At 37.2% G+C, this 26,402-nt stretch overlaps 1 protein-coding gene across 1 annotated transcript in view; it reads right to left on the bottom strand.

Annotated features, from left to right (window-relative positions):
* EYS (eyes shut homolog) overlaps positions 1-26,402 on the bottom strand; it is a 1,011,092-nt gene that overhangs the window by 580,640 nt on the left and 404,050 nt on the right. The window contains exon 22 of the mRNA XM_076332996.1: positions 6,472-6,731. Within this exon, the coding sequence (XP_076189111.1) occupies positions 6,472-6,731 (260 nt within the window). The remainder of the gene's footprint in view (positions 1-6,471; positions 6,732-26,402) is intronic.

Consider the following 26,402-nt stretch of genomic DNA (forward strand, 5'->3'; position numbering starts at 1 on the left):
TTTTAAGCAAACTATTTTGGAAAGTGGTACACTACTGGAAAGCCTGAAAGTATGCATGGTGCTGTAATGTATTGTTACTGTAGCAAAATTTAGTACTATGTGTAGGAAAGTAATACACACATTTAAATGCAACTACTTGCTGCCTTTGCTACTGCCAATCAGTCAAACTTAAGATCCAAACTGTAAATCAATAGCACATGTAAATGATTTGATGTAGCTCTCCAGCCATATACTTTACAAGGTAGCTTTTCCACATGTCAAACCCAAGTGACACATTAAAAATGCAACTTTTGACCTTTTTTGTGGGGAAAAAAAAGGGGTTTTTTGCTTTTTATGTGGAAAAACTGAAAATTTCCTGAACTCAGTTCAAACCATTCTGAACTTCTAAATAAGATGCATCCAATCAATGGGGAAGAGCAAATGGCACACATTGTCACTTGTGAATGCAGAATTCCATTAGATACCTGCTCAAAATTTCCTATAATGAATTCAAGAAACAAGTGGCTTTTTTTTTTCCCCAGGTGGCCAATATAAAGGCTAGACAAATGTCATTGTGAAGTCTGACACACAAACTGGTTTTATTTGGCAAACATACTTTACAGTATTTTTCTTGCCGCATTAGAGAAACTGAAGATGCAAACAGAATCTCATTGGTATTACCGCCTATCCACTTTTTTTTAAAAAAAAATCATAGGGAGACAGTACTTAATTTAAAACATTTATTTGTTATTTTAGGGAAAATGTATAGGGTTTTTTGAGGAAGTGAAATATATCTCAGAAACATTAACAGTTTTCATAGTAACAGCAATTTCAAGACTTTCAGAAATTAACGGAGATGAAAAACAATTGAAAATGATTGCAATTCTTATGTTAGACATTTACTTTTATTTCTGTATATTTTTAACAGTTCAGGTAGCATGAAAGTGACTTTAATAATATGAGGTCTAAAAATACCTGTGTTCTATGGAAAATGTCACAAAAGCAGCTCATCTAATCTCAAGCCCTAGTTTTCCCATACTCAACATTAGCACTAGTAGATGTGGCAGTATGTTCCAATTTGCTCACAATTTATGTGCAGGCAGAATGATATATCCATTTTAGCTTACAGAAATTCCAACATCCTGTAGTATTTTTGCTGTCTATGGATGAAGCATTAAGTGCTGTTAGTTAAGATACGACAGATTCTATCGCTCCTTCTGTTTCTCTGAAATACAGGAAACAGCTACTGCATGTCTCAACTCTGTCTATGGGACTTCTGTGAGCTGCGAAGTGCAGGAATATGCCAAGTGTAGAAGCTACACATCTGCTGTTATAGTTATGGTCATTTTCATCTCCTTATTCCATTGCAGAGAAATATTACAGAATTTACCTCTGCAGGTAACACAGAGGACTAACAGGATTCTTTCCCCATAAGCTCTCTACTGTTTTACTCATCAGCACAGTATCATGGATTATGTTTGTCTCCTTACTGTGAACCATTTATGAACCAATGTTTGCAAGCAGCAGAGATATCACAATAGCCCCATAATCATTGGTATCGGTATTTAGGTTATTCAGTACAACATAGGTAGGTACATGTATCAAAATCAAAGGTATGTGAAATGTTAGACTTGGTAAAAAGGTTATTTCCCTTTGTGAATTATGTACGCATGTGTCTGAAAAAGAAACTGGCACTGAAGGGCTCAGAAATCTGACAACGGCAATCTCCAACTTATATAACTTCTTTGGCATCTACTTATACGTTCTGCTTGATATTATAAATCTTGTGCATTATGATAATTTTCATTTAGTCTTATTTGAGACATGGGCTGAAAAAAATTTTGTCTCAGTTCAAACTTCTAGCTGTTAAGATGCTATAGACCAAATAAAAATAAATCATTAGCATGCTAGGACAAAGGGTATTAAAAAAAGAAGGTGTCACGGGAAAGAGTTATTGACAGTAGTCTGATAAAAGGGGTGAGAAAGTCCTGGAAAGAACTGTTTAAAACAAGGACTTCAGAACTTGCCTTGAAGCATCAAGAAAGGAACCATAAAGTCTTGCTTTTGGAAAGAGTACTTAGAGGATAAAGAAAAAATAGGATGGCTAATTCCAGTACAAAGTGTAGCTATTGTTTCTCCTTAGAGATGACACAGTACTCTCCTTAGATCTCATTGATGCCTTTCCCTGGAACAAGACATGTAATTTCCCTACACCCTAAAACTGCTGGTTGTAACCTTATGACCCATGCAATTCCTCTTGCATAAACCAGTTTTTCAGCTTCTCAGCTTCTAGCTTTTCTCTTCAAAGATACAATGAGCACAAATAAGATGACAAAGCTTTTGAGTACTTGTGTGCTATAATGACAAATCACTGCTCGCCATTCTTTTGTTTTACTCCTCTCTAAAACTGCACGCTTCCCAGAACTATGCAGATTAAAAAAAATCTCTACAGAAATAATAATCCAGGCAACTGGTAAGGAATTCAGCCCATCTACCATCTGAACAAATCGTCCTAAGCTGCCTATATAGTCAGCAGAGCGACATAAATATTTCTATAGCATTAGCCATTTGACTTTGTATGTTTGCTTTTGGGTGAGATGAACTACCTCAGAAAACTGCCTCTTTCTCTTCATTGACTGTAAATGGAGTACAGGGGGACCTCCTCAATGTCTACTGTGTATACCTGTACATATACCTCCTCAGTGTAATACTGTGGACATCTACATCTGGTCAAATTAATCCAAACTTTCTGGTGTATTTGTTTCAATAATAAATATGTTATTTCATTGATTTAATTTCCCTTTGGAGTTTCCTAACTCATTAAAATGCTATTGAACTAACACAAACACTGACCAAATAACCCATATTTTTGGATGGGGTAGGTAAAGCTTTGGTATGAACACACTCACTCTCTCTCTATATATGCAATATATAAAGTATTTACATATATGTTTCCTGAGAATTTTCCCATCACAAAACTAAAGCTAAGCAGAATATTGCTTCTATTGTAATAAGGAGACTGCATAAACATCCTGAGCTGAGGATATTACTTGGACTAATGAGGGACGATCTACATCTAATTTTAAAGAGATGATTTTCTACCTTCTATTATAATAAGCAGGAATTCTAAAAATCCTCTGAATTCAACAACCTTGTCCTTCCCATCCTGTCTTTACGTCAGCAACAACTATATCTGCTGTTCCTACTAACCTTACCTTGCTTTAGCTCCTAGATATATCTACTAATAATTCTTGCAGAAGAATAAATCGGTTAAAAAAGTCTTTTATTAGAAAACACTGCATGTTTTCTGGCCCATGGTTTATGTTGGCACATTATTTTTTGGCTTGTTAATTCTCTGTAATATTTATGTGCTTGCACTTCTCCAGGTTTCACATTTCTCTGTGATAACTGTTACCTTTTGTCTCCCATTTCATCATTAAGTAGGCCTGTTGTTGTTTAACAGACCAAGCCAGAGAGCTGATCTTGTACTCTCTAGTTGTATGCCCTCTCATAGTTTTCCTTCATTTTGAATATATCTTTTTCAGTAAATTGTTCTTTCTTAGAACACAATTGTTCTCAGAAAGCTGAACTATTTTTACCAAACTGTCCTGTCTTCCCTTTGGGTTGCCTTTATGAAATGAACACTTTTGTGCTTGGCATTATCTAGAACAGCATGGTCTAATGTTCATCCTCTACTTTATTGACCCTCTAGTTCACTTATCTATGCAGTTGAATTGCTCTTTGGATCTTTTGCACGTAGACCTTCTGGGGAATTTATGAATAGTTGCCCAGGCTCAGCTACAAATATGTCAACATTATTTATAGTCTATAGCTTTACTCATGTTTCTCACCTTTCTTTTCTGTTACACTAAATTTACATTTCTATTATTAATTCCAAGAATGGAATTCCTTAAGAACAGAAAAACACGTTGATAAATTAAGCAATAAAAACCATTCTACTATTTGTCCCAAGTTGTCCTCTCCTCCTGTTTCATTTGCATTTAGTATGTAGGGTTTCAGGAGAAACTAATGGCAGGATTCAATGCTGGGTATATGCATAATAGCTCAAAAAGCCATGTCCTCCCAATTGCCTTGATCAAACCCTTGCTTATCAATTACTGGCAAAGTACATAACAAGAGGTGTTTTCTGTACACTTCTTGGGAAACTTGCTCTATTGCAGTGATTCCTAAACTTTTGCAATAATGGCCTACCCTACAACATTCTTGCAACTATGAATATACCAGCATACAATTGTAGAGATCACAATTTTTTTAAACTGTTTAACCTGCTTGTGTGGACAACTTAACTTAAACTCATGGTCTAACACTGTTCCATGATCTACAATATGAGAGCCCAGTTTTGCATTACGAACGTTATAATCCATCTCCTTGCAGGAAGCAAACCTCTACAGCTAGGGCAGACACCTCAAGAGGAAGTTTTACATTTATACTACTTACAGAATTTTAAAAATCTTTAAAGCAAAAACAGACAACTGTAACTCCCTAACGTACATACAAGAAGATGTGTAGTTTTGCTTTATACTACTACTGATCATGACCTCATTATCTCCCTACCAATTTACTGTAAAAATTCTGTCCTAGGCTAACATCTTACATCAAGTTTGATTGTGCCCGATTTACACTGTATCAGCTTTTGTCCTCTCTGCCCTAGTATGGCATCCCAATCCCAGCTCCCTGTAGTCAGTGCGTATTCTCTTTTTCTTCTAAGTGAGTACCACAGTCAATAGCATGATTTGTGGTTCTACTGTACCCACCTCAGATATGGTTTTCTAAAGATAATCTTTAGAATTTGGTAAGCACAGCTACATTTTGTGACTCTTGCTAAACCAGATTCATACCTTCTAATGACTGGACTGTTAACTACCGGCAAGTTGTTTAATCAACATGCAATCTGGTACCAAGTCAGGTATCTTGGAGTAATCTAGCTATGTCAGTGTGACTGCCCTTTGTGATCAGATCTGTAATCGTGACAGGTTTATTGGGACAGAAAGGGAGGCACGTGGCAGACAAAAATAGGAGAATAAAAGAAGACAACTGCGGAAATAGATTTCCATAAACTGCTTTCAATTAAATTTCTATATTTTGCTGTCCCTCCTTTTTTTGGTGAGGGTCCTGAATAAAATGTTTGCATTTTTCCTAGCATGAATGATTAACTCATTTCATTAATTATGCCTTTTACCCCTTTTCAATACTGAGATATTTTCCACTTTCCAAGATTTGCTAGCAATGCATGTTACTGGTTCACGTAACTACCCTGCTCGTTCCCTGAAGATTCCCAGCTGCAAGCTTCAAGAATCCTTGAAGATTCCGTCAAAGCTCCCTGAGAACCTTGGCTGCAAGTTTTTTGGATTCTGGAGAAATTCTGCACAAAATAAGACTTTTCTGAGGAATGTTAAGGCTTGAACTACATGTCTCTCTACAGATCATTTCCGGAAAAGGTTTCAAAATCAATACGTTGTATTAAAAGCTGTTTTTAAAAAGCAACTGGCATACCTTCCCAGTGACTTTTTTTTAACTCAGCAACTTGTGGTAACCTTTACCTTAATAGTAAAAAAACCCCAAGCTATAAATGCTGCTGACTTCTACGTATTATCTCCACATCTTTGCAGCTCAATAAACAATGAGTAATACTACAGTGGTGTTAACACTGCAATTAATGTATTTGCTATCCTTGGTCCCTAAGACACCCCTACACCCCTACCATTTATAGGTATAAAAGTGATGACTTCAAAATCCTGCCTAAACTCCAAATTCAGTAATTGTACTCTCCCTACTTAAATTTTCAGTGCAGTTTTAATTAGTTAATGTATTCTTCAATTCCTATGCAGAATTGCATAGTGATGTTCTGCACAGTTAAAATGTTGCTCCGTTCCATCTTAGCAGTTCTTGTACATCGAGGGAGAGATTGTGTCTTTTAAGCCATGGCCCAGGAAAGCTGTCAGCACCTGTTGTGATTTTGCTTGTTGTGCATATGGAGAGCAATCCGCTCTGTCCGTTAGGCAGGGGAAGATTACTCCCCTGATGGGCCAGGCCTTTCTGACAGCTCAGCGGGAAGAGGAACCATTTCTAACTTGCTCCAATTTTTGTACTTTTAACAATTTGCATATATTTTGTCTATTCCTGCCTGTCTGTTTTGTCAATTTAGTCTGTCAGCTCTGCTGGCCAGGTGCATGTCTATCTCTACGTTGTTGTACCAATTGACTCAGAAATAGTAATTCTGGGTGCTGGAATCTAAACAGCTATAGATTTAATAAGTACTATAATATAAGAAATTAATAGTAGGCAAACTGACAGCTATTTTAGCAGTCTTTTAATATAACTGATAGACTTGCTGTAATTCATGAATGTTTTATGTGCTTTGAAAGGTATTCATTGTTACTTTCACTGAAGATAGCATTAAATTCAACACGTATTTGCAACTCTTCTGCAGCACAACAGACAACAGAAAAGATTAACTATACCAGTTCTTACCTGTTTTGCAAACACACATTGGATTTCCATCGACTTGTGCCAAGCAGGTCGAATTGTTTATGCATGGATTGTAAGGCAACTCACAGGGACTGAAGCGCTGATGGCAGAAGTCACCAGTATAAAATGGAGGACAAATGCATACAAACTGTCCCTGCTTAACAGATTCGTAACAGGTGGCTCCATTCAAGCATGGTTCAGAATCACATTCATTTATATCTTCACTGCAGTCTGCCCCTGTCCATCCTGCTGCACACGTGCATCTGGGGTGGGGGGGGGAAGAGTCAACATGGTGGAAGAATGAAGATCAACAACTTAGCCCAATCAGTTCCAACTATTTAAAAAAAATAAAGACTTTTTATGTGCATAGTTTTTTTCTGCGCATAGTTTTTTTCTGCCAATTTTATCAGACTGCACTATGAATAAAACTTATATTCAGGTTCTTTTCCCACAATTTATTTGAGCAAAAGCAAAATGACTTATTCCAAGTCACAGGATTTATCAACTTGGAGAACCATCTGGTTGAGTTAAAGTTAACAGAATCATCTGCGGATCTTCTTTAAGCTGAAACACCACCACAAATAATCAAATGGGGAATGTAAGTTTCTTTAAGCTTTAGGATTGGAAAGACATCTTTGCATATGTATGAAACTACTAAGTAGGTACTTTAGTGTTTGGGATGAAATGCACCAGGTAGCATTCAGTACACTTTTAAGAAAGAAGGTAGGAGGTCAAAGGCACAATAAATGATAGAAGAATCCTCTTTTCATGACGTTCTCTTTCTTCGATGCTCCTGAGAAGACCTGTTATTGACAACACAGAAGAGAAAACCTGGACCAAAATCTACATTACATCTGATTGTAAAGAATCTATCTTCATGAATTAGGTAAGTATCTGTTTTTATTTACAACATGAATATGATGATAAGGTTCTAAAAATTCAAATATAACAATTTGCTAATGATTTCAAAATTTGCAGAGAGAATTTCCTCATTAGTTGCAATAAAAGAAGGCTCTATGTGCTTTAAAAGGTACACATTTTTGTTACTTTCACTGAAGATAGAATTAAATTCAACATATATTTGCAACTATTCTGCAGGACAACAGACAATACAAAAGATTAACTATTCCAGCTCTTACCTGTTTTTTTGTTTGTTGATATCGATTTTGGGCATTAAACCATTCAAATATAGCTTGATAGTTCTAATTTGATAAAAGGAATTGTTCTTAAATAATAAATAGGTCATTCAATGGAGAATCAATTAAGTAGTTCTGTTCTATAAGGCACAGGTATTGCTTGCCACGCAGAAGGCAAACTTGGCCCCTTTAAAACAAACACAGTGTTTTCTTTGAAATTTTTGATGTTCTGTGTGAAAATTATACCCCATATATATATATATATAACATATATTATATGTTCATGGGGTATAATTTCCACGTCACATGAAATGAAATGAGTATTACTAAGGAACTTTACTATCTGAAAGTCTTGAGCATTTCAGCAATAAGGATTCAAAAATCAGGTTACTCTATGTTTTTCATGGGAAGAAAAATAGTTGTTAACTATCAAAAGGTATTCAGGTATTCTTAAAGTAACTATGACAAAAATCACATTTCAGGACTCATTTATCAGTTACAGCACCCGAAACACATTTTTTGAAATATGGTTACAAATAAATATGTTTTGTTAATCTGTGTTTAAGCACAACAAACGTATCTGCTTTTGCTATACATGGTAGCATCAATTTGGTATCTGGAGGCAATACCCACTGAGTAACACTGAGTAACAGTGCACCCACTACTCAGCGCTTTGTTTACTTTTCTCCTAAGTAGTCAATCTGTAAAAGTACAAGCCTCTATTACAAATTAAGTGTCTCCAAATCACTGACACTGGACATAGTAGAACACTGTCCCAATACACCAGAACAAGTATTTCAGACGTTAATTGTTTTACAGCTGCTCATTTTTTTCTTGACTTCATTTATCAAGTTCTGAATAAATTACAACCAATGAACTACTACAAAGTGGTATGTAGTACCTTGTCTATGCTCCATTTGTAGCTTGGAAAGCTCATTAAATGGAGAGCCTTTCACTGCATGTTAGGAGAATGGGATTCAATTATTAACTGATCCAACTGCTATGGGTGTAACTGAGGTGCAGAGAAGCAAACATAAAACATGTTCCATTCCCTTCTTCTCCCTAATGAGTTTCATAACCAACTTTGAGTTATCAAAACTATTCCGTATGGCCACAGGGAACTTTATGTCAGATGGAGATCACTAAAACAGCAATTATCTACACTACACAACTAGTCAGTCCTACCCTGGCTTCATGCCAGCTACCAACAGAGATGCAAAGATCAATATTAATGCAAGAGAGACTATTAATAACATAGTTTTATTGTACTGTTATCGGTATTATTAAGAAGTAGCTGGTGCCCTCATTAAATGTGAAAAAATACATTAAAGTGTCTATCTCAAGGCCGTTTTAAGAGTCAAGACAACATTTTGTCTTAATAAGACCTGTTATTTAAACAAGGTAAGGAGGTGTTAGGAATATTAAAAGCACAGAATATAGAGCAGAGTTTTTTAACTGTGTATTATCAATTAAGCTACTATAGCTGATACTCTTGTAAATTATCTCATCAAAAGGCAAAACCCCAAACAAACTTTTTTCAAAATGACCATTTCATTGACTACATTAGAAAAATCAAGATGATTTCTAGGATCCTCAAGGGGGAAAGAAAAAAAAAAAAAAGAGGTGCTTTTATGAGACAACATCAAGATAAGATAGTCATTACTCAACTTCTGTTCTTTTATGACCTTGTAAACTCAGATAAAAATTCTAATAGTGCTAGCAAAATACAATTAAAGTTTTCATATACCTTCTAAAGAGAAAAATGTAAATATGGCAGATGTTCTGTATGCAACTTAGTGTTTATTCCTAAATTGTTTAGAAATGATATAAACTTTTTTGAACTTATTTGCCAATATTTGGTGTTTAAATAATGCCAAGTTTTATAAAAGCAATCTAAAAATACAAGTTATATATATAAAAACTATCATATTAATCAAAAATCAAAATCTCTTAAAGCATTAAAGTTTGCTCTTGCCTGTAAATTTTTCTACTGTGTAAGTCCAAAAGGCATAGATTTAGTCTAAAACTTACATAAAACTAAATATAAATCTAGAAGACTTATATTTAAACATGTAAGTTATTTTGGTTATCTGGAACAATTTTATCATCGCTAAACTCGTAAAATTAAGGAAACAATGCAGGAAACACGTTAAGCTCCAGAAAGAAAATAAACTGGAAAACATCTTTTACATTTTCTCTTAAGAACAAACAAAATCACCTTCTTTATTCACACATAGTTGTAAATTCTGAAGCTGAAATTTTTACAAGGCCTTTCTTATAAGAATTTTGGCATTTATGAAAAAATAACAAAATTACAAAAATTAAATCCCTAAATAAGGCATATCATATATTTCCAGATTAACTATGAAAACATTTGACCTATATTACATAATTAAGCAAATGGCATCTTATCCTTTCATACCCTAATTGCATACTTGTTTTTGTAACTTTTATGAACAGCAATGAGAAGATAACCCATCAGAAACATCAAGAATAGTCTTATCCCACTCTTTCTGTTCTATACTTTACAATCAGCTGCGAGAAAAACTTTTTTGGGGGGAAGCCAAAAATGTTATTTTTTGTTGAAAATCATTTTGCTGAAAATAATCTGACAGGTCATTGAAATGATATTTTCATTTTAAATAATAAAAGCTTCTATTAAACAGTAGAATAATTTATAACATCTTCAAAAAGAAGAAGAATAAACTAGCAAGGAAGCACGCACTAGCACATGTAATGAGAAAAACAGAAGATTTAGGTCAATGTAAAAATTCTTAATTTTAACTAATTTCCCTTCCTCCAGAATCCATATAAATATTTTCTTTTAAATAACCAAATCCAAATATTTCCAATGATATTACAAAATCAAATCATGCATAATTTTTTCCTTCAAATTATTCATTTTAATAATATAAACTCCACACAGTGCTTTGATTGTGACACGTATAGAACTCCTCCAACACATACAGATCAGCTTTCGTAAGTATTATCTGTTGACTTTCCATACATCTCTCCATAGATTTAAGAGCTTTCCATACAGACACAAATAAAAGGAGAGGGTTATGAAAATACACAATGTAAGTTATATCCATGGTTTTGTATTTTACTACCTGCTTAAACATTAAAGTCAAAGTTAGAAACTGCAAGCTATAGTCATGAATGGTACCCAGAAAAACTAATATTAACAAGTTCCTCTATCTCTATATGATGAGTTAAGTATTAAATTATCTGGTTCTCACCTGCTTGAAAACTCCCTTTTTATTTCTCACATTGCAGTGAAATATATTGGTATCACCTGCCGTATGTTCTAACCTTATAGGTTTTAAGGAATCAAATAACAGGGAAAAGTCTTAAGAATCCCTGAATGGTTGATGCTGGAAAAAGTCTCTGAGGCTCATCTAGTTTCCCCCTGCTCTAAACAGGGTCAACTAGAGGTTTCTCAGGTCCGTGTCCAGTCTGGTTTTGAGTATCTCCAAAGATGGAGACAACCTCTCTGGGCAAGCTGTTCCAGCACCTGATCACCCTCACACTGAAAAAAGCATTTTCTTAAAGTGGAATTTCATGTATTTCAGCTTTTGCCCACTACCTCTTGTCCTGTCACTGGATACCACTGAGAAGAGTCTGCCTCCATCTTTTTCACTCCCTTCCACCAGTTATTTACACATATTGGCAAGAGCTGCCCTGAGCCAAAGCCATTTTTTCAGCATGCCAACCAGAACTGCAATCTACTCTGAATCTTAAGAGTTCTAAAGTGACTTTCTATCAATTAGAAAAGCCTGCTGATGGGCTCATTCCAACCTAGCTCAGCTAGAAGCTCTGGAAAAAATGCCAAAGCTTGACAAAAGCAGTAATGCAAGTGATTATACCAGAGCAGAACAAATTTCAGAAAGAGACATTTTTTGCTTTCAGATGTCTTACAGCAGAAAAATAGAAGAAACTGGTCTTTTTAGTCCTCTGTATTTTGTACCAAATTTTCAGAAAATATCAGTCAAATCACTCGTCTTTGCCACAGATACAGGTGTTTCTACAGAAAAAAATGCAATATTCAAGATGCAGCAGAACTGCTTTTTCCTTAGTGGTCCAATCAAAGCAACAGGAATCCTAAACTGAACCCTCAGATACGCTGTGCCCATCATTCACCTGCCTCTTTGTTTGACAGGATCTTGATGAGAAATGGCAAGATGTTCAGTGAAGTTTAGGTCAGCCTGTTAGCTATACAGTACATGCAACAATGGTCCATTCTGCAGTAAAAGTTTATGTTGTCTAGTGCATTCAATCAAATCAACTAACAGCCTGAAAAGCTGCAGTGCTCAGTGACAAGTTTATTCCTTGTAAGCTAGAGGCTATTGGACCATCTGAAGTAGTAAAATGAGAGCTCACTTTCAATACACACAGAGCTTTGAATTTAGAGCACCAACACACACCACAAAGCACCAAAGACATACACCTCCAGTCACCACAGAGGCTTGAAATATTCATTTTTCTCTCCCCTCTTTCTTCCCACAAACATCTTTCTTATTGTATTCTCTGAAAGCTTAATGTGCTCTTTGTTCCTCAGACAGCTATCTGACCCACATTATCTGACCCACTCCACCAGCTTTCACCTGCAAAAGCCCTGTTATGAGTTTATCTCTGGTGTTCTTCTGGTGCTACTAGTTCTCCACTCTCATACATCACTTCTACATGTTCTCCTCAGATTTCCACCCATATCTCTCCTCCTCTCCCCTGAATTAATCTAAGCCTCTCTTCACATCACTTCCATTATTCCTTCTCTACCTTCTTCCTAGAGCTCTCCATTTGTAACCAATCAAATGTGACACAGATGAACTAGAGAGGTAAAGATTTGGGGCAGCCTGGGCTACAGTGCTCATGTGCTGATGGAATTCACAATCTTGAGGGATATGGGCCAGCTGATGAGTAGAGTCAGGACCCTGAATTTTAGGAGAGCAAACTTTCAGTTGTTTAAGGAATTAGTAGATGGGACCCCCTAGGAAACTGCCTTCAGGGACAAAGGAGCTGAACAGAGCTGGCAGCTCTTTAAGGACGTTTTTCTTAGAGCACAACAGCTCTCCATTTCCACATGTAAGAAATCAGACAAGGAAGGCAGCAGACCAGCATGGTTTAGTAAGGACCTCCTGGACAAACTGACATGTAAGAAGGAAACACACAGGCAATGGAACAAGGGACGTGTATCCTGGGAAGAATATAGGATGCTGCCCCAATGTGTAGGGGTGGGATTATGAAAGCTAAGGCACATTTGGAGCTGAGTTTGGCAAGGGATGCAAAGAATAATAAGAAGGGCTTCTACAGGTATGTTGGCTAGAAAAGGACAATTAAAGAAAATACACCTCTGCGATAAATAAGACAGGGGAACTGGTGACAACAGACACAGAGAAGGCTGAGGTACTCAACAATTTTTTTGCCTCAGTTTTCAATGCTAATCCCTCTTCCCACATCTCTCAAGCCTCTGAACTTCATGGCAGGGACTGGGGGAATGAAGTCCTTCCAATCCTAGGAGAAGGTCAGGTTTGAGACCACCTGAGCAACCTAAACATACCTAAGTCCATGGGACTCGATGAGATGCACCCCAGGGTCCTGATATAGTTCCCAAGCCACTCTCCATCACAGCTGAAAAGTCATGGCAGTCAGGCTAAGTCCCCAGTAACTGGAAAAAGGGAAACGTCATGCTCATTTTTAAAAAGGATAAAAAGGAGGACCCTGGGAACTACCGACCTGTCAGCCTCATCTCTGTGCCTAGGAAGATCATGGAACAGATCCTCCTAGAAGCTATGTTGAAACATATGGAAGACAGGGAGGTGATTAGAGACAGCCAACATGGCTTCACCAAGGGCAAATCATGCCTGACTAATCCGGTGGCCCTCTACGATGGAGTGATGGCATCAGTGGACAAAGGAAGAGCTACAGATGTCATCTACCTTGACTTCTGTAAGGCCTTTGATACAGTCCCACACAACATTCTTGCTGCTAAACTGGAGAGATACGGGTTTGATGGATGGACTGTTAGATGGATAAAGAACTGGCTGGATGGCTGTGTCCAAAGAGTTATAGTCAATGGCTCAATGTCCAAATGGAGATCAGTAACAAGTGGTGTCCTTCACGGGTCTGTACTGGGACCAATACTGTTTAGTATCTTCATCAATGACATAGACAGCGAGATTGAGTGCACCCTCAGCAAGTCTGCAGATGACACCAAGCTGAGTGGTGCAGTTGATACACTTTAAGGAAGGGATGCCATCCAGAGTGACCTTGATAGGCTTGAGAAGTGGGCCCATGTGAACCCCGTGAAGTTCAACAAGGCCAAATACAAGGTCTTACTCCTGGGTCGGCACAATCACCAGTATCAATATAAGCTGGGGGACGAATGGATTGAGAACAGCCCTGAGGAGAAGGACTTGGGGATACTGGTGGGTGAAAAACTGGACATAAGCCAGCAACGTGCGCTCACAGCCCAGAAAGCCAACTGTATCCTGGACTGCATAAGAAGAAGCAAGGGCAAGGGAAGTGATTCTCCCCCTCTACTCTGCTCTGGTGAGACCCCACCTGGAGTACTGCGTTCAGTTCTGGGGTCCCCAGTACAAGAAGGACGTGGACCTGTTAGAGCGGGTCCAAAGGATGGTCATGAAAATGCCTATGGAGAAAGGCTGAGAGAGTTGGGGCTGCTCAGCCTGGAGAAGAGAAGGCTCTGGGGAGACTTAATTGTGCCTTTCAATAATTGAAGGGAGCTTATAAGAAAGATGGAGAGAGACTTTTTTACCAAGGCCTGTAGTGACAGGACAAGAGACAATGGTTTTAAACTGAAAGAGGGTAGATTCAGGTTGGACATAAAGAATTCTTTTACAGTAAGGGTGGTGAGACACTGGAACAGGTTGCCCAGAGAAGTTGTGGATGCCCCACCCCTGAAAGTGCTCAAGGCCAGGTTGGATGGGGGCTTGAGCAACTTGATCTAGTGAAAGATGGCAGGCAGGTTGGACTAGATGATCTTTAAAGGTCCCTTCCAAGCCAAACCATTCTATGATTCTATGACTTTTGCCACTGCTTGTATAAGGCCCCCAGCTGTGTGCTGACCCAGCAGTGCAAGGGCTCAGCCTCGCAATGGCCTGAGCTGGGTGTCGCTGGTTTAACCCCTGCACTGGTGCCAGTGACTGCTGTCCCCTGCTTCAGCACTGGGAACGGCCCCTCTGGGGAGGGGGTGACACCCCCCCCCACCTACAGTCAACTGCCTGACAAACCACAGCCCTTTGTGTTGGGGGGGCTGGGGGCCACTGCCAGGCTGCAGCTGGCAGCCCAGGAGAAGAGAAGGAAGTGGGCTGTGACAGGGAAACGCCCAAGACTGAGGATGAAACTAGTTGCTTAATCTGTTCTGCATTGCAAAAGTACTCTTAGTTTTTATTCTGCTCTTTTTTTACATACTCTTAACATGGGACATATGTAGTAATCTTTATGAATAGTAGCAATGGAGTAGAATTTTTAAATGACTGAGGCCAAGTCATAAAGGATAATAATGGCAAAGACTAAAAGTCCTATTTCTTTTAATGCAGTGGTTAAGAAGGCAGGACCAATTAACTCCTGAAATAAAAATGCTGTGTTATAAACTTGCTCACTCGTTGCCCTTTTCTAAGGTGTGCCAGAAAACTTTTGGTTAATGTGAATAACAGGAGGATCTTTTCCACACCAGTGCTTTCTACTGCAAGCTTCTCAACTGAATTACACAGTTCAGTGCAGGTGTAGAACCAATGCCCAAGGTCTACCTGACTCTTGTAAGGAGTGCTGGGCACTGTGAAAGTACTGCAGTATCTCAGCTTAGGGGACCATCATTTTTTTTAGAAGCGGCATGTCTTGTTGCTTGCATTTGTCCTGAGCAACTCTTAAGTTGTTATAACTCTTAAGTTAAAAATAAAGTAAAAATACATATATTTAATTGTGGTTTAGATAAATTCCAGATGTGTTTAAGTGCTGTCCCAGTCAACAATGGCATGGCAGTAGGTCAGATATAAGCCTTTCAGCTTTGCCTTTGAGAAATATTAGGACATCCTTCATTATTACAATATCATCCTTCTTTATCACAATTACTACAATAGTCATCACCACTTTTTATAAACTGAGTTATTGAGCACAGAGACTGAACTATCCTCTCATCTTTCCAATTCAGTGCAAGGAAGTGGTACTAAACTACCACTGCTGTGGTTAGTCAGTAAGGAAGTTCAGCTCCTTGGGCTGTCAATCTGACAATGGGAAGTTTCATTAGCAGTGAAATAAGTAATAGCTTGGTTTGATTTCAATGAAGTAGTTCAGGGCATAAAAACATTAAACAAAGGAAGAAATAGTCAAGAAGCTCATCCATTATCCAGTGGTTTTGATTCCTCAATACACTCATGTCTGCCATGACCAAACGATAAATATCTTTCCAAACTGTGTAAATGCGTACAGCAAGAAAGTGGCCACACAGGAAGAAATATCACCTCTTCCCCTCTCACCTCTCTCCAAAGGATGACTCAGTAAGTGAGTAAAGAGCAATTTCTCTTTCACAAAGTAAACTGATAGGTGAATATCAATTTCACAATTAAATTATAGAAGACATTCCATCTGCCTTTATTAGCTGTTAGAATAATGATGGGAAGCTGAAATTAAGGGAAACAAAATTGTTACCTTAGGTATGTATGTAGGTGTTACACACACCTACAATTTCTTAATTTAACAGAGATGTAGACGCTGGCTTATGGGAAGTATATGCCCCACCTGCAGTCTTCAAGTTGAATCTGAAGAGGGGCTAAGAAAGCATAGATAATACTTGGAGAATGGTACCAGGTAATAACAGATGTGCACAGATGAACTCTTTAGTGCATGCCTAATCATTCTAAGTGTCTGAGAAGTCTGCATCATGTAATGCAAAATACATGTAGTAGTACAATGTCTAATAATATAGCGCATGAACTGCAAATGCAATGGACCTTGCTGCCATTACACCTCAGAAATCAAATTAATCTGTAAAAGAATGCTACAGTAAAATCTACACTGAGTATGTCCTAAGATACTTGGTTAAACTGGCTGAAACAATTTTCACTCTTCTCCTCTGTCCATATGCTGTAGGAAGGTTGTTGAATACTATGCAAGTCAAAACATTTCCTAAGTTAACACTACTATCTGTAAAACAATCTTTTATTTTGAATATATTACTTTTCAAACTATTTACACAAGTTGACCAACTGATGCTTTGTGTATTATCTATTCAATAATAGCAAAGTGAAAGCACTAAAGGAATATAAGCTAGAGTTTCACCCCGATAGTCACTGCTAATATCTAAAATGAACCACATATTGCTAGTGTTTGTCCATGGTTCAGTAGGAATGTGAATATTGTTGAGCACTAGAAGTTGTTTAAGCAGTGGAATACTAATCCAAGTCTCACATTTCAGCAATTTATGTTCTACTAATGAAGGAAAGTATCAAGAACTTCTGCAAAAGACATGTAGCATACCATTGCAAAGGCATCTGTAGTGATCCAGACCGTTACACCATCGCGCATCAAGGTATTAATGATCCATGTAACAGTTAACCTGAGTAGGCATGTACTGTGCTGTGCCAGGTAGCATGTAGAGCTTGGCTTTGTGGTCTGTGTTGTGTTGCATGCATCCCTTGACCACTGGAGAAACTTTGCTGGCTAATTTTAACAGAGGAGTCTCAGTACATGTGACTGCACCAGCTGTGTGTCCCTGCCTTTATCTAAGACTGCAGCAACAAGTTCTCATGTGAACATCCTTTCTGTTTAACAGTAGAAACGATGAATTGAGTTGTTTTCTTGTAAGAAAATTCTGTAAGACCTTAAATAACCAGAATGGGGTAAACCTTCCATGGACAGGCTCTGCCTGGGATGCTGGCCCTGACGGGAAGCCCATTTGATGCTGCACAAATGGGGGTTCCCTGAAGGGATATAAGAATATATACCATCTTCTTTGTAGCGTTAGCTCCCAATATATGGCATTCTAGTGATACTGTATATACAGTCTGAGCGCCCTTCTTAGTGGGATCATAATGAAACAGCACCTGCAGTTGCAAAACATCATCTTAGACCCATCTAAAAAAGTAATAAAACAAGATGGGTGCCCGAGTCTCACTGGTTGCGCCTATGCAGCTGAAGCTGTCTTTGCACTGCCCATCCTGGACATGTCATTCCATGCTGGGGTGACATAGAGGAAAGAAAGGAGCCAAAGGCTACGCCCCCATAGTATAGCACAAATAGAGATGATGTGTGAAGCAAAAGAGTTGGTGCGGACCCAACATAAACACTATATATGTTTTGCCTGGTTTACTTCAGAGTAGTTCTAGTTTTGTGTCATGGGCTGAATATCCAGTAGTATTTGTATCACATGGGATACACTCTGAGCATATCAGTCTAATTTAGCTTCATCCAGAAAGATTCCAGTTTGCATGTACAGGATCATTCGACATTGCAAGCCAACCAAAGCATGGTAACTGGGTATGTCTAGGAGATTTACTTCAAAAATCTACTTACAATCTGAACTAAAACTCACCCTGGAGTAAGCTCCATTTCACCTAGACAGCTGAGGGATCTGGCCTTCAGAAAGACTGCAGAGCACACCAGCTAGGAACAGACTTGTCTTTCACCCATGCAGTTCTAACCACTAAAAGTTTGTACATTATGAGTTAAGCCACTTTGAAGATGCTGTTTTGTCAGTGGAGAGAAATAAGTTACTTAGAAGTTTAGATCTCAGATGAGCTGAATGGCTTTCGGAAGCAATCTCTCCATCTTACTTATCTTCATTGGCTATAAAGGAAACAGTGCAAGTAGGCTTATGAACTTAGGGTTCTCTGTCAGATACACAAAGAACTATCTGGACCAAACCGCTTTCCTCAAATTTGAAAATACTATCTAACAGTCTAAATAATTCAGGTACTTTTGAAAATTCAGTTCCGTGGGTGGTTTGTTTTTTTCTAAACTATGCTATTTTCTTCAATCTGGTATGCTATGAATCCCTGATATTTCAGAGGGAGCTGTATTCCTTTACTAAAAAGGTAGTCCAACAGCGAACAGTTTCACATAAATTTCTCGTGGAACTGAAGAAGAAATGGTTTTAAGAGTTTTTTGGTATGTGGAGCTGGTAGAGCTTATGCAATTTTAATAATTACAACCATAATAATAAATACTTACTCCCTCTAGCTTTATGTATTCCTGAGCACTGAAACAATTAAAATTGTAATTGTCTTTAAAAAAGCAGGCATAAAACTGGAGTGTATCAGATATGTAACTGTTAATTTTCATCATGTCCTACTCAAAGTACCATGAAGAGAAGGCTCCACAGCAACTGGTTGATTTCTCCTTAGTTTTTACCATTTTCAAAAGCTAGACCTGTACTTTTAGAATATATTCCTGATGCACATATTAAAAAAGCTATTTGTATTTTCTCATTCTGAAGACAGACTGATACGTCTTTTTCTGCTTTTAGATTTCTGAATTAGAATCAGAAGGATTAAACCTTTTACACAGAAAACATGAAGTACAATACAAATAAATTAATAAAATCTGCAAATACAAGTATGATGAACCCTTTCGGCTTGTTCTTAAAGCTGGAAATAGAAGTGGATATTGACCCCAAACTAGAGAAAAAGGATTTGGGAGGTACACTGCTGGAAAGAGAGAGAAAAAGATTACATTTCTGCTACTGTAATAGTGTGTAAATGTGCCTTTTGCATGTTTGATGCATACAGAAAAACTTCAGAGGGCTTAGGTAGTTTTCATTCCCTTCCAGTCTAATTGCTTCATCCTTTTTATCCTTGTCCTTTTTCCTCATTTTTTAGGATATATTTTCTCTATTCTGTATACTTTTGCTCCCATAATCCTCTGCTCACATTCGTCCTTTTGGTAGCAATAACTAAAATTTATTCCTTATACTCTGTGATTTCAGGGACATGACACAACTAAAAAAATGTTTTAGAGGAACAAACAGACAAAGTTGTATTTCCTTGTTTTCCAGATATTTCTTCCTTAATCCTCTATTTGAAGCAACGAGTTCCCACAATTACAAGGTAACATTCAGCTCAAGAAAGCAGCAAGCTATATTTCAGCTTTAAGCTCTAGTTCAGCTGCAATGCACACATTTCTGTTTTAGGAAACAGAATTTTATATCCTACAAAGGATATTTCAACTTTCAGCTCCCAATTTTTTAATGCAGCTTTTTTTTCTTTTTCCATTTTCCTAAATCAAAATACAAGATACATCTTACGTCAGACTGGATGCAACTTTCAGACTACTGGACCACAGAGATGAGGTACACCGAGTTCCTTTTCAGATCAATCAAACAATTTGCATATTTATCTCAAGACAGATTGTGTAGCAAATCCTCATATTGACAAAGCCAGATGAAATTAAATTGTTTTCTGTTTTGGCTGGGAAACATTAAAATAATTAAAAATCACCAGTAAAACTGTCACTAGAGGGCAGTCTCATTAGAAGGAATGTTTGTGCTTTTTGAAGCACAAACACTGAATACTTTGAATACTTTTAATTAAGGAAGACAACAAAACAAGTAAAACTGAGCATTATTACTGTCACTCAGGTCATATGGCTTGGAACCAGAAAATACAATACGGTTTGGTATCAACAATCTTGTTCATAGACCATGACCACGTAGAAAACAGTTGGTAAAGTGCCTTCCCATCAGTCTTACCTCCTACTTTAGATGCAGCAGGAAATCATTAAAAATTGCAAAACAAAGTTTTTCATGTTTTGGGAGGGTTTTTTTTTTTTTGCTTTACAGTTTTGGTTATTATCTAGGGTGCTAGGAAAAACTACTTACCATGTTCAAGATTTGTAAAAGAAATTATAAAAAGATTAAAAAATACCGAATCATCCCTTAAAAAAATAGGAACTTCCTTCTCTTAAATTCCCCAAGTTGTATCAGAAGAGTGTCACAGTCATGTGAAAATTTTGGAATACAGCTTAGCAAGTTAGCACACAACGCAGGGTAAAGAGAAAGAAAGATATGTCTAAATTTGTGTTCAGTGTGTAAAATGATTTTCTGAGTAGCAGCATTAATTTCTTGAATTACTGCAGACCCCTATACAGGCTGTCTATGCATTCTGGCATGTGAAGCTGCTCTTTTGAGTAACATCATGTATTAAGTAAACCTGCTTTAGACTTCCTTCTGTTCCTGACAAAATGCAAAGGGAAAAGGACATACATTCCTTTTTATCTTACCATCTGTTGTCACTAACATCAAGATCTGCATTCTTTGCCTATGCATCCTTCATCCCACACTGGAACAACAACAATCAGTACAACAGCAACAGGGTAACTCAAGACTTCATCCAGAAATCTGGGGGAAAATACATAATTTGCATCCTTTTTAACAGGCAACATCTCTCCAAAGATCGAGTCTGCCAGAGAGAAAAACCTTCATTTGTGAAAACACAGCATCAGTAAATAAATGCTATGGTGAACAGTAAGTAAGGAGTCTACCTCCAGTATCTTGGATGGTACTGATTCACTTGGGTAGAGGAAAAAAAAAGTATTCTTTCAAGAATCAGAGGGAATCAGTTGTCATGCTGTGTCCAAGAAGCTGACGTTACATAAAGTTAATCTGTTAGAGCTCAGATAGCGAATAAATCAGCTATCTGGAAGCGTCTCCATCTTTGGAGGATTCCTGAACAAAAGGCTTCCATCTCCCTAGTCACCTGTTTGCTTGTGCTCCTCCATCTTAATTTAATGCCAGTCTTTGATGACAAACCTGGCAGTACTGGGTTTATTGCTGCACCTATGGAAACTGGTACCTTCAGCACTATTCCCCTTGGAAATCTTTTCTTCTCTACTAGATTTCAGTGTAAAGGTCCTAGTTGATATCGAAATTAGCTCACTGCCTTTTTTCAGTTTCTGATCTGATATTTCCTGAGAGCTACAGTTAACTCTTACTGTGTAACAGTACATTGATTTTGAGACAAGACCTCTTTGACCTGAGAAATCTGAAAGGAAGAAGAATGCTGCACTGAAAAAATAAAAGCTATCACCTGCAAGCAGGTAACAGCCCCTACAGGAGAGACATTTGTTAAATTTGGAAAGTTTAGCAATGCAACAGTAGTTCTGTCAATTGACCTCAAAGCCCTCCACCTAGCATACAGAGACGTCACTGATTACAGAAAAGAAAAATGAACTCTTCAGGTAGAGTACTAACAACAGAAGGTACTTTTGCTGTAGGGGAGTAAAGGAGATCTTTCCTGGTCTTTTCCTTCCACCACAGGCAACAAAAGAAGACCAAGTAAAGGTAATTACAATTGCTAATCTTTATTAGCAATAATTAGCACAGCAACATGAAATGGTAGATGGCATGCTGCAACTCTGAAATTTTATGAAGCGCAAGCAATACGAATCTAACCCTGAAGACAGATTACTGAGACATTTAGAAAATCTGACATGAAAAATAATTGAACGTTAATACACACCAATCCAGTAGTCTGTGCAAATGACCTCTGCATAATGATTTGAACGGATGAGACAAAGAAACATCTCTCCCTCGTGTTTCTGACTGTTTCTGAACTCTGCATAGACTTTTGTCATTTAAGCAAGATGTCTTTATCAGCTTTTTTTTCCGATGTTCTATGCTGATTTTTTAAGCTACTTTCAGGATTGTCACTGGATCTTTACCTTGGGCCTACTCAAGCTCCAAGGAGGTATATCACAGAAGAAACTGGATGTCTTTGGTTCAGTCTGACATCAAAGCACTATCAAATCCAGGAATGGAAGCGATGACATAAAAAACCATGTCTTTGAACAAATGGATTAATGTTCCATGTTAAATAATCTTCTTTTCTTTTTTTGCATTCCAAATATAGAACACATTGAAAACTTTATGCCTAGAACCAATTAGCTGCCTGTAAACAACTGATAATCAAGAATAGCTGCGGTATTCAGTATAGCAGAACACATCAGGCCATCGGACATCACTTAACCATATAGTACCAACATTTATACATTTTAAGAGCACTATTCAAGCATATTCAACACTCAGCAATAGTCAATTATACATCAAAGTTTATCTGGTGAATCATTTAGCATGTGAACAACTCTCACAATGCTAATTTCAACATTATAAACTCAGATTTTCAAAGGAGCCTATATGAAATAAAACATCTGGAAAGGCCACAGAGTTTGTCATCATCAATACTGGCAGTCTAGAAAATATTTCAGAAAAAGATTAAGAAGCAAGGATGCCTCCATTCTCCAAATTATAATCTCCTACCATTCATCTAATCATGTATGAGGATTGTTAACTTCCAACAAATAACTGAGGCAGCAACATTTCATTTTGCCACAACTAAATTTACCAAAGATCACCTACACGGGCCTTGCTTAAGTTTGCCTAAGAATTATTTAAGTGAACCCATTAAATGTTTTATAAAGGAGTGCCACAACTTCCAAGCATATAAACAATAGGAAAAGAGCAAAAGTAAGCATTTTTAAGTTTAACTCAGACAGTATTTCTCAATGTTTATATACACAACCACACATGCTGCTCAAATACTGCAGTCACAAGATGAGGTGGGTATTTCCCTACTACAGATTCTGTTACAAAACAAAATTCGACTTGTCATGTCCTGGCAACCAGCATTTCAAAAATAGCTTTGTCCTTAAAAAGATTATTGTTCTGATATAAAGCTATAAAAGCAAACAACAAAAATTCTTTTCAATTAGTCTCCAAGAGTCAGTTATGTCTTTATCTACCTTTGATATCTACTATAATATATACAATCCAACTTTCTGCTATGGCTGTCTCACCAAGTTAGTTCTATAGAGCAAACCTATGAAAATTTTATGACTGCCCCTTCCAGATAAGGAATGAACAAGCCTAAGAGATATACATAACAATAGATATGGATGCTCATAGAGAGGTATGACTTTTATATTTGTGCTCCCTTTTCTCTACTTGTGACCTTCAAAGATAAAGGCTTCTTATTATAACTGTGATAGATTTTTTTCACACATCCAAACTGACATTTGGTGGAAGCAAATATGATAATTACAGATCCTGCATTAGTCTGCTTGCTATTGCTCAAGAGCAAGCACTGCTTTATAGAGGACCTCTAATAGTGTACTATCTGTAATTGCAGTCTAAATAAACTTTCCTATAATACTTCTATTGATCTAACAGAACATAACAGTTTAAGTCTCAGACAAACCCAAAAAGACTATTAACTAAAATTCAATTACACGTAGAAACTAGTGGTGGGGAAGACGATGTTGATTTTCTAATTATGTATTGTGTACAGTTCACTTATACTAGAACCATTTCACATAATTTGTAAATGTGTACATATATTTCGTATTGTACTATCATATATAAGCAATCAGTTCAAAGATGCAACTGCTTTAGCTGAATAATTCATACTTTTTCAAACATGTATTTTCTAAACATACAATTATGCTCTTCTCCAAAACCAATTTTGTAGTTGCTAGCACAATCTTTTTTCTAAAAAAAAAAAAAGAAGATTTTTTAAAAGAAAAGTCTTACATTAATTTCTTTTATCACATCTTAAATGGAAAAACAAAACAAAACTCCTCCGTTTTACTTTCATTAGCTATAGGCCATACACTGCCAGTTTCACATATGCTAGATTTTACTCCATTCTGTTAATAGTCTTGCAGAATTCTTTTTCACGTTATCTTCGTCACCCCAGTGACCTAACGACAGTAATATAATCTACTCATCTAAGGTATCTGAGTATCACTGATGAAAATCAATGCTGTCTGGGTTACATAGTATTTCACTACTGAACTGCTTGACATAACTAAAACATATTTTCCTACACTACAACTAAATATATAGTCAGGCTTCATTTTCTCCCTCTTATCTCCCAAAACAGAGAAACTGATGTCTGCAAAATAGTCTTGTACATTGTTAGTAATAAGGAAATTATGACTGCTATTCTCTAAAAATCTTTCTCTACTTCAAAGGAAAATGCCTCATAATTGCAGATGAAACATTGCTTTTGTTTTGGCTGGGAAGTTATTTCAGTACAAAATAAACACAGGTAACACCTTGCCATTAAAACTGACAATTCATTTACAAAAAATTTGACTCTTAACCACTTTAGAATTGCTATAAGAAGGTAGGTAAAAGGAATAATACCTATGAAACTGATGAAATATGTTCTAACAAGTGCAACATGTAGGTTTTACTAATGACCTTTCAAATCAAAGGAAAAAAATACAGGTTTTATAGTAAAGAGAATGGGGATCTACATCCTGTCCTTTATGTGGAACTGTTTATTACCCATTCTCCACGGTTCAACAGGATATAACATCAGCAGCAATGCCCATAATCCTTTCTAAATTTTGTTCCTTTGTGCGTGTATTAGACACTGCCAATGCATGAAACATCTAATCTGTAGCTAACAATGACAGATGGTTTTCCCATTCATTTCTAATGAGCCATTTTTAAAGTGTCAGCACTATTGTTTGTTTGTTTGTTTGTTTAAACTTCCTATTTTACTAAGGTTTCCTGAATGAAGTGAATGTCCTTTTAGGGAACTGTTAAATGAAGGGCAAAAGAACAAGCAAAATTGAGTCTATTATGAATCATCTGCAACAGAAGCATTATAACAGATTTGGATTAGAAATAACGAGTTAGTGAAGTCTGCCTTGAAAACCTTTTCAGCCATTCTTCTGTTCATTGCCTATCTTATTTCTATCCATTCCAGTTTTAACTCTCACTCTTCCCCCCCAAATAATACTTAGTGGTGGCAGCATTTTTGTTATTGCCCGGAAGTGTAGCTACAGAAGACAAGCCACTGAATTTCAATTTTACTATCATTGCTATATAACATGATAGGGGGATGACTTCCATCAAAGATCTGTCAGGCAGAAAAATGCTAAGTATTAAAAGTTACGTACTCACTTTAAGGTAACTACAAATAGGTTATGGCAAAATAAAAAATTAAAAAAAAAAAATAATCAAAGTAGTAATGCTACCTGTTGTCATTTGCATTGAAGGCAATAGGGCATTTTTTTTTGTTCCATCATTTTTATTTATTAGCCCAAATCTCATTATGAGCACCCAGCTTTCTCTCTCTCCTGCACTTCTCCTTAAGCTTTATTCACTCTTTCATACAGCATTTTAGCTCATATACCTGCCTTCTAACGTACCACCACTGTATCTTTTAACCTGAACAGGAATATTCTGAAATGGTCCAAACTGTTTCTCCAAACCTCTTCTTCCTTCACCTCAATGCCTGTGAGCAAATTCTGAATTAATTTATTGAACAGTTCCTTTTTTAAAAAGGAACTCCATGGGGTTTTCTAACCCAGTTTTGGCAAACTCCTGCAAAATCAATTCCTCCACCTCTGCAAACCTATTTGACTACTACTATTTTTAACCTTTTACGCAAATAATTTCTGTCTTTTACATGCACCAGAGTACTGAATTCAGCTGTTCATACACACTTCTGGCTGCTCGGTGTGTTTTTGTACAGTTTTAAAATTGGTCCTTGCAGATGACTGACAGATTTCTCCTTTGGCCCTCCCTCCTAGTGTCCTTCAATTGCATGTGTCCACTTTTCTGTGCATTTTCTCTTCAGCAGTGACCTTGAAGTCAAGGAGCTTTGGTTTCAGGATAGACAAGAGGTACCTCAGTGTGCTCTAAGAATTTACCCTAAGGCTGTTCCTCAAAAGGGAAAGAGCACTCAGTCTGCCAGCTCTCCACACCCTGTCAGTGCAGGGATGAGAATCAGTACAACTCAGTATTTCTTCTCCAAATCTGATACAAATTATGCC

The sequence above is a fragment of the Aptenodytes patagonicus genome, chromosome 3 (genome assembly GCF_965638725.1).
Source record: "Aptenodytes patagonicus chromosome 3, bAptPat1.pri.cur, whole genome shotgun sequence".
Taxonomy (NCBI): Eukaryota; Metazoa; Chordata; class Aves; order Sphenisciformes; family Spheniscidae; genus Aptenodytes; species Aptenodytes patagonicus.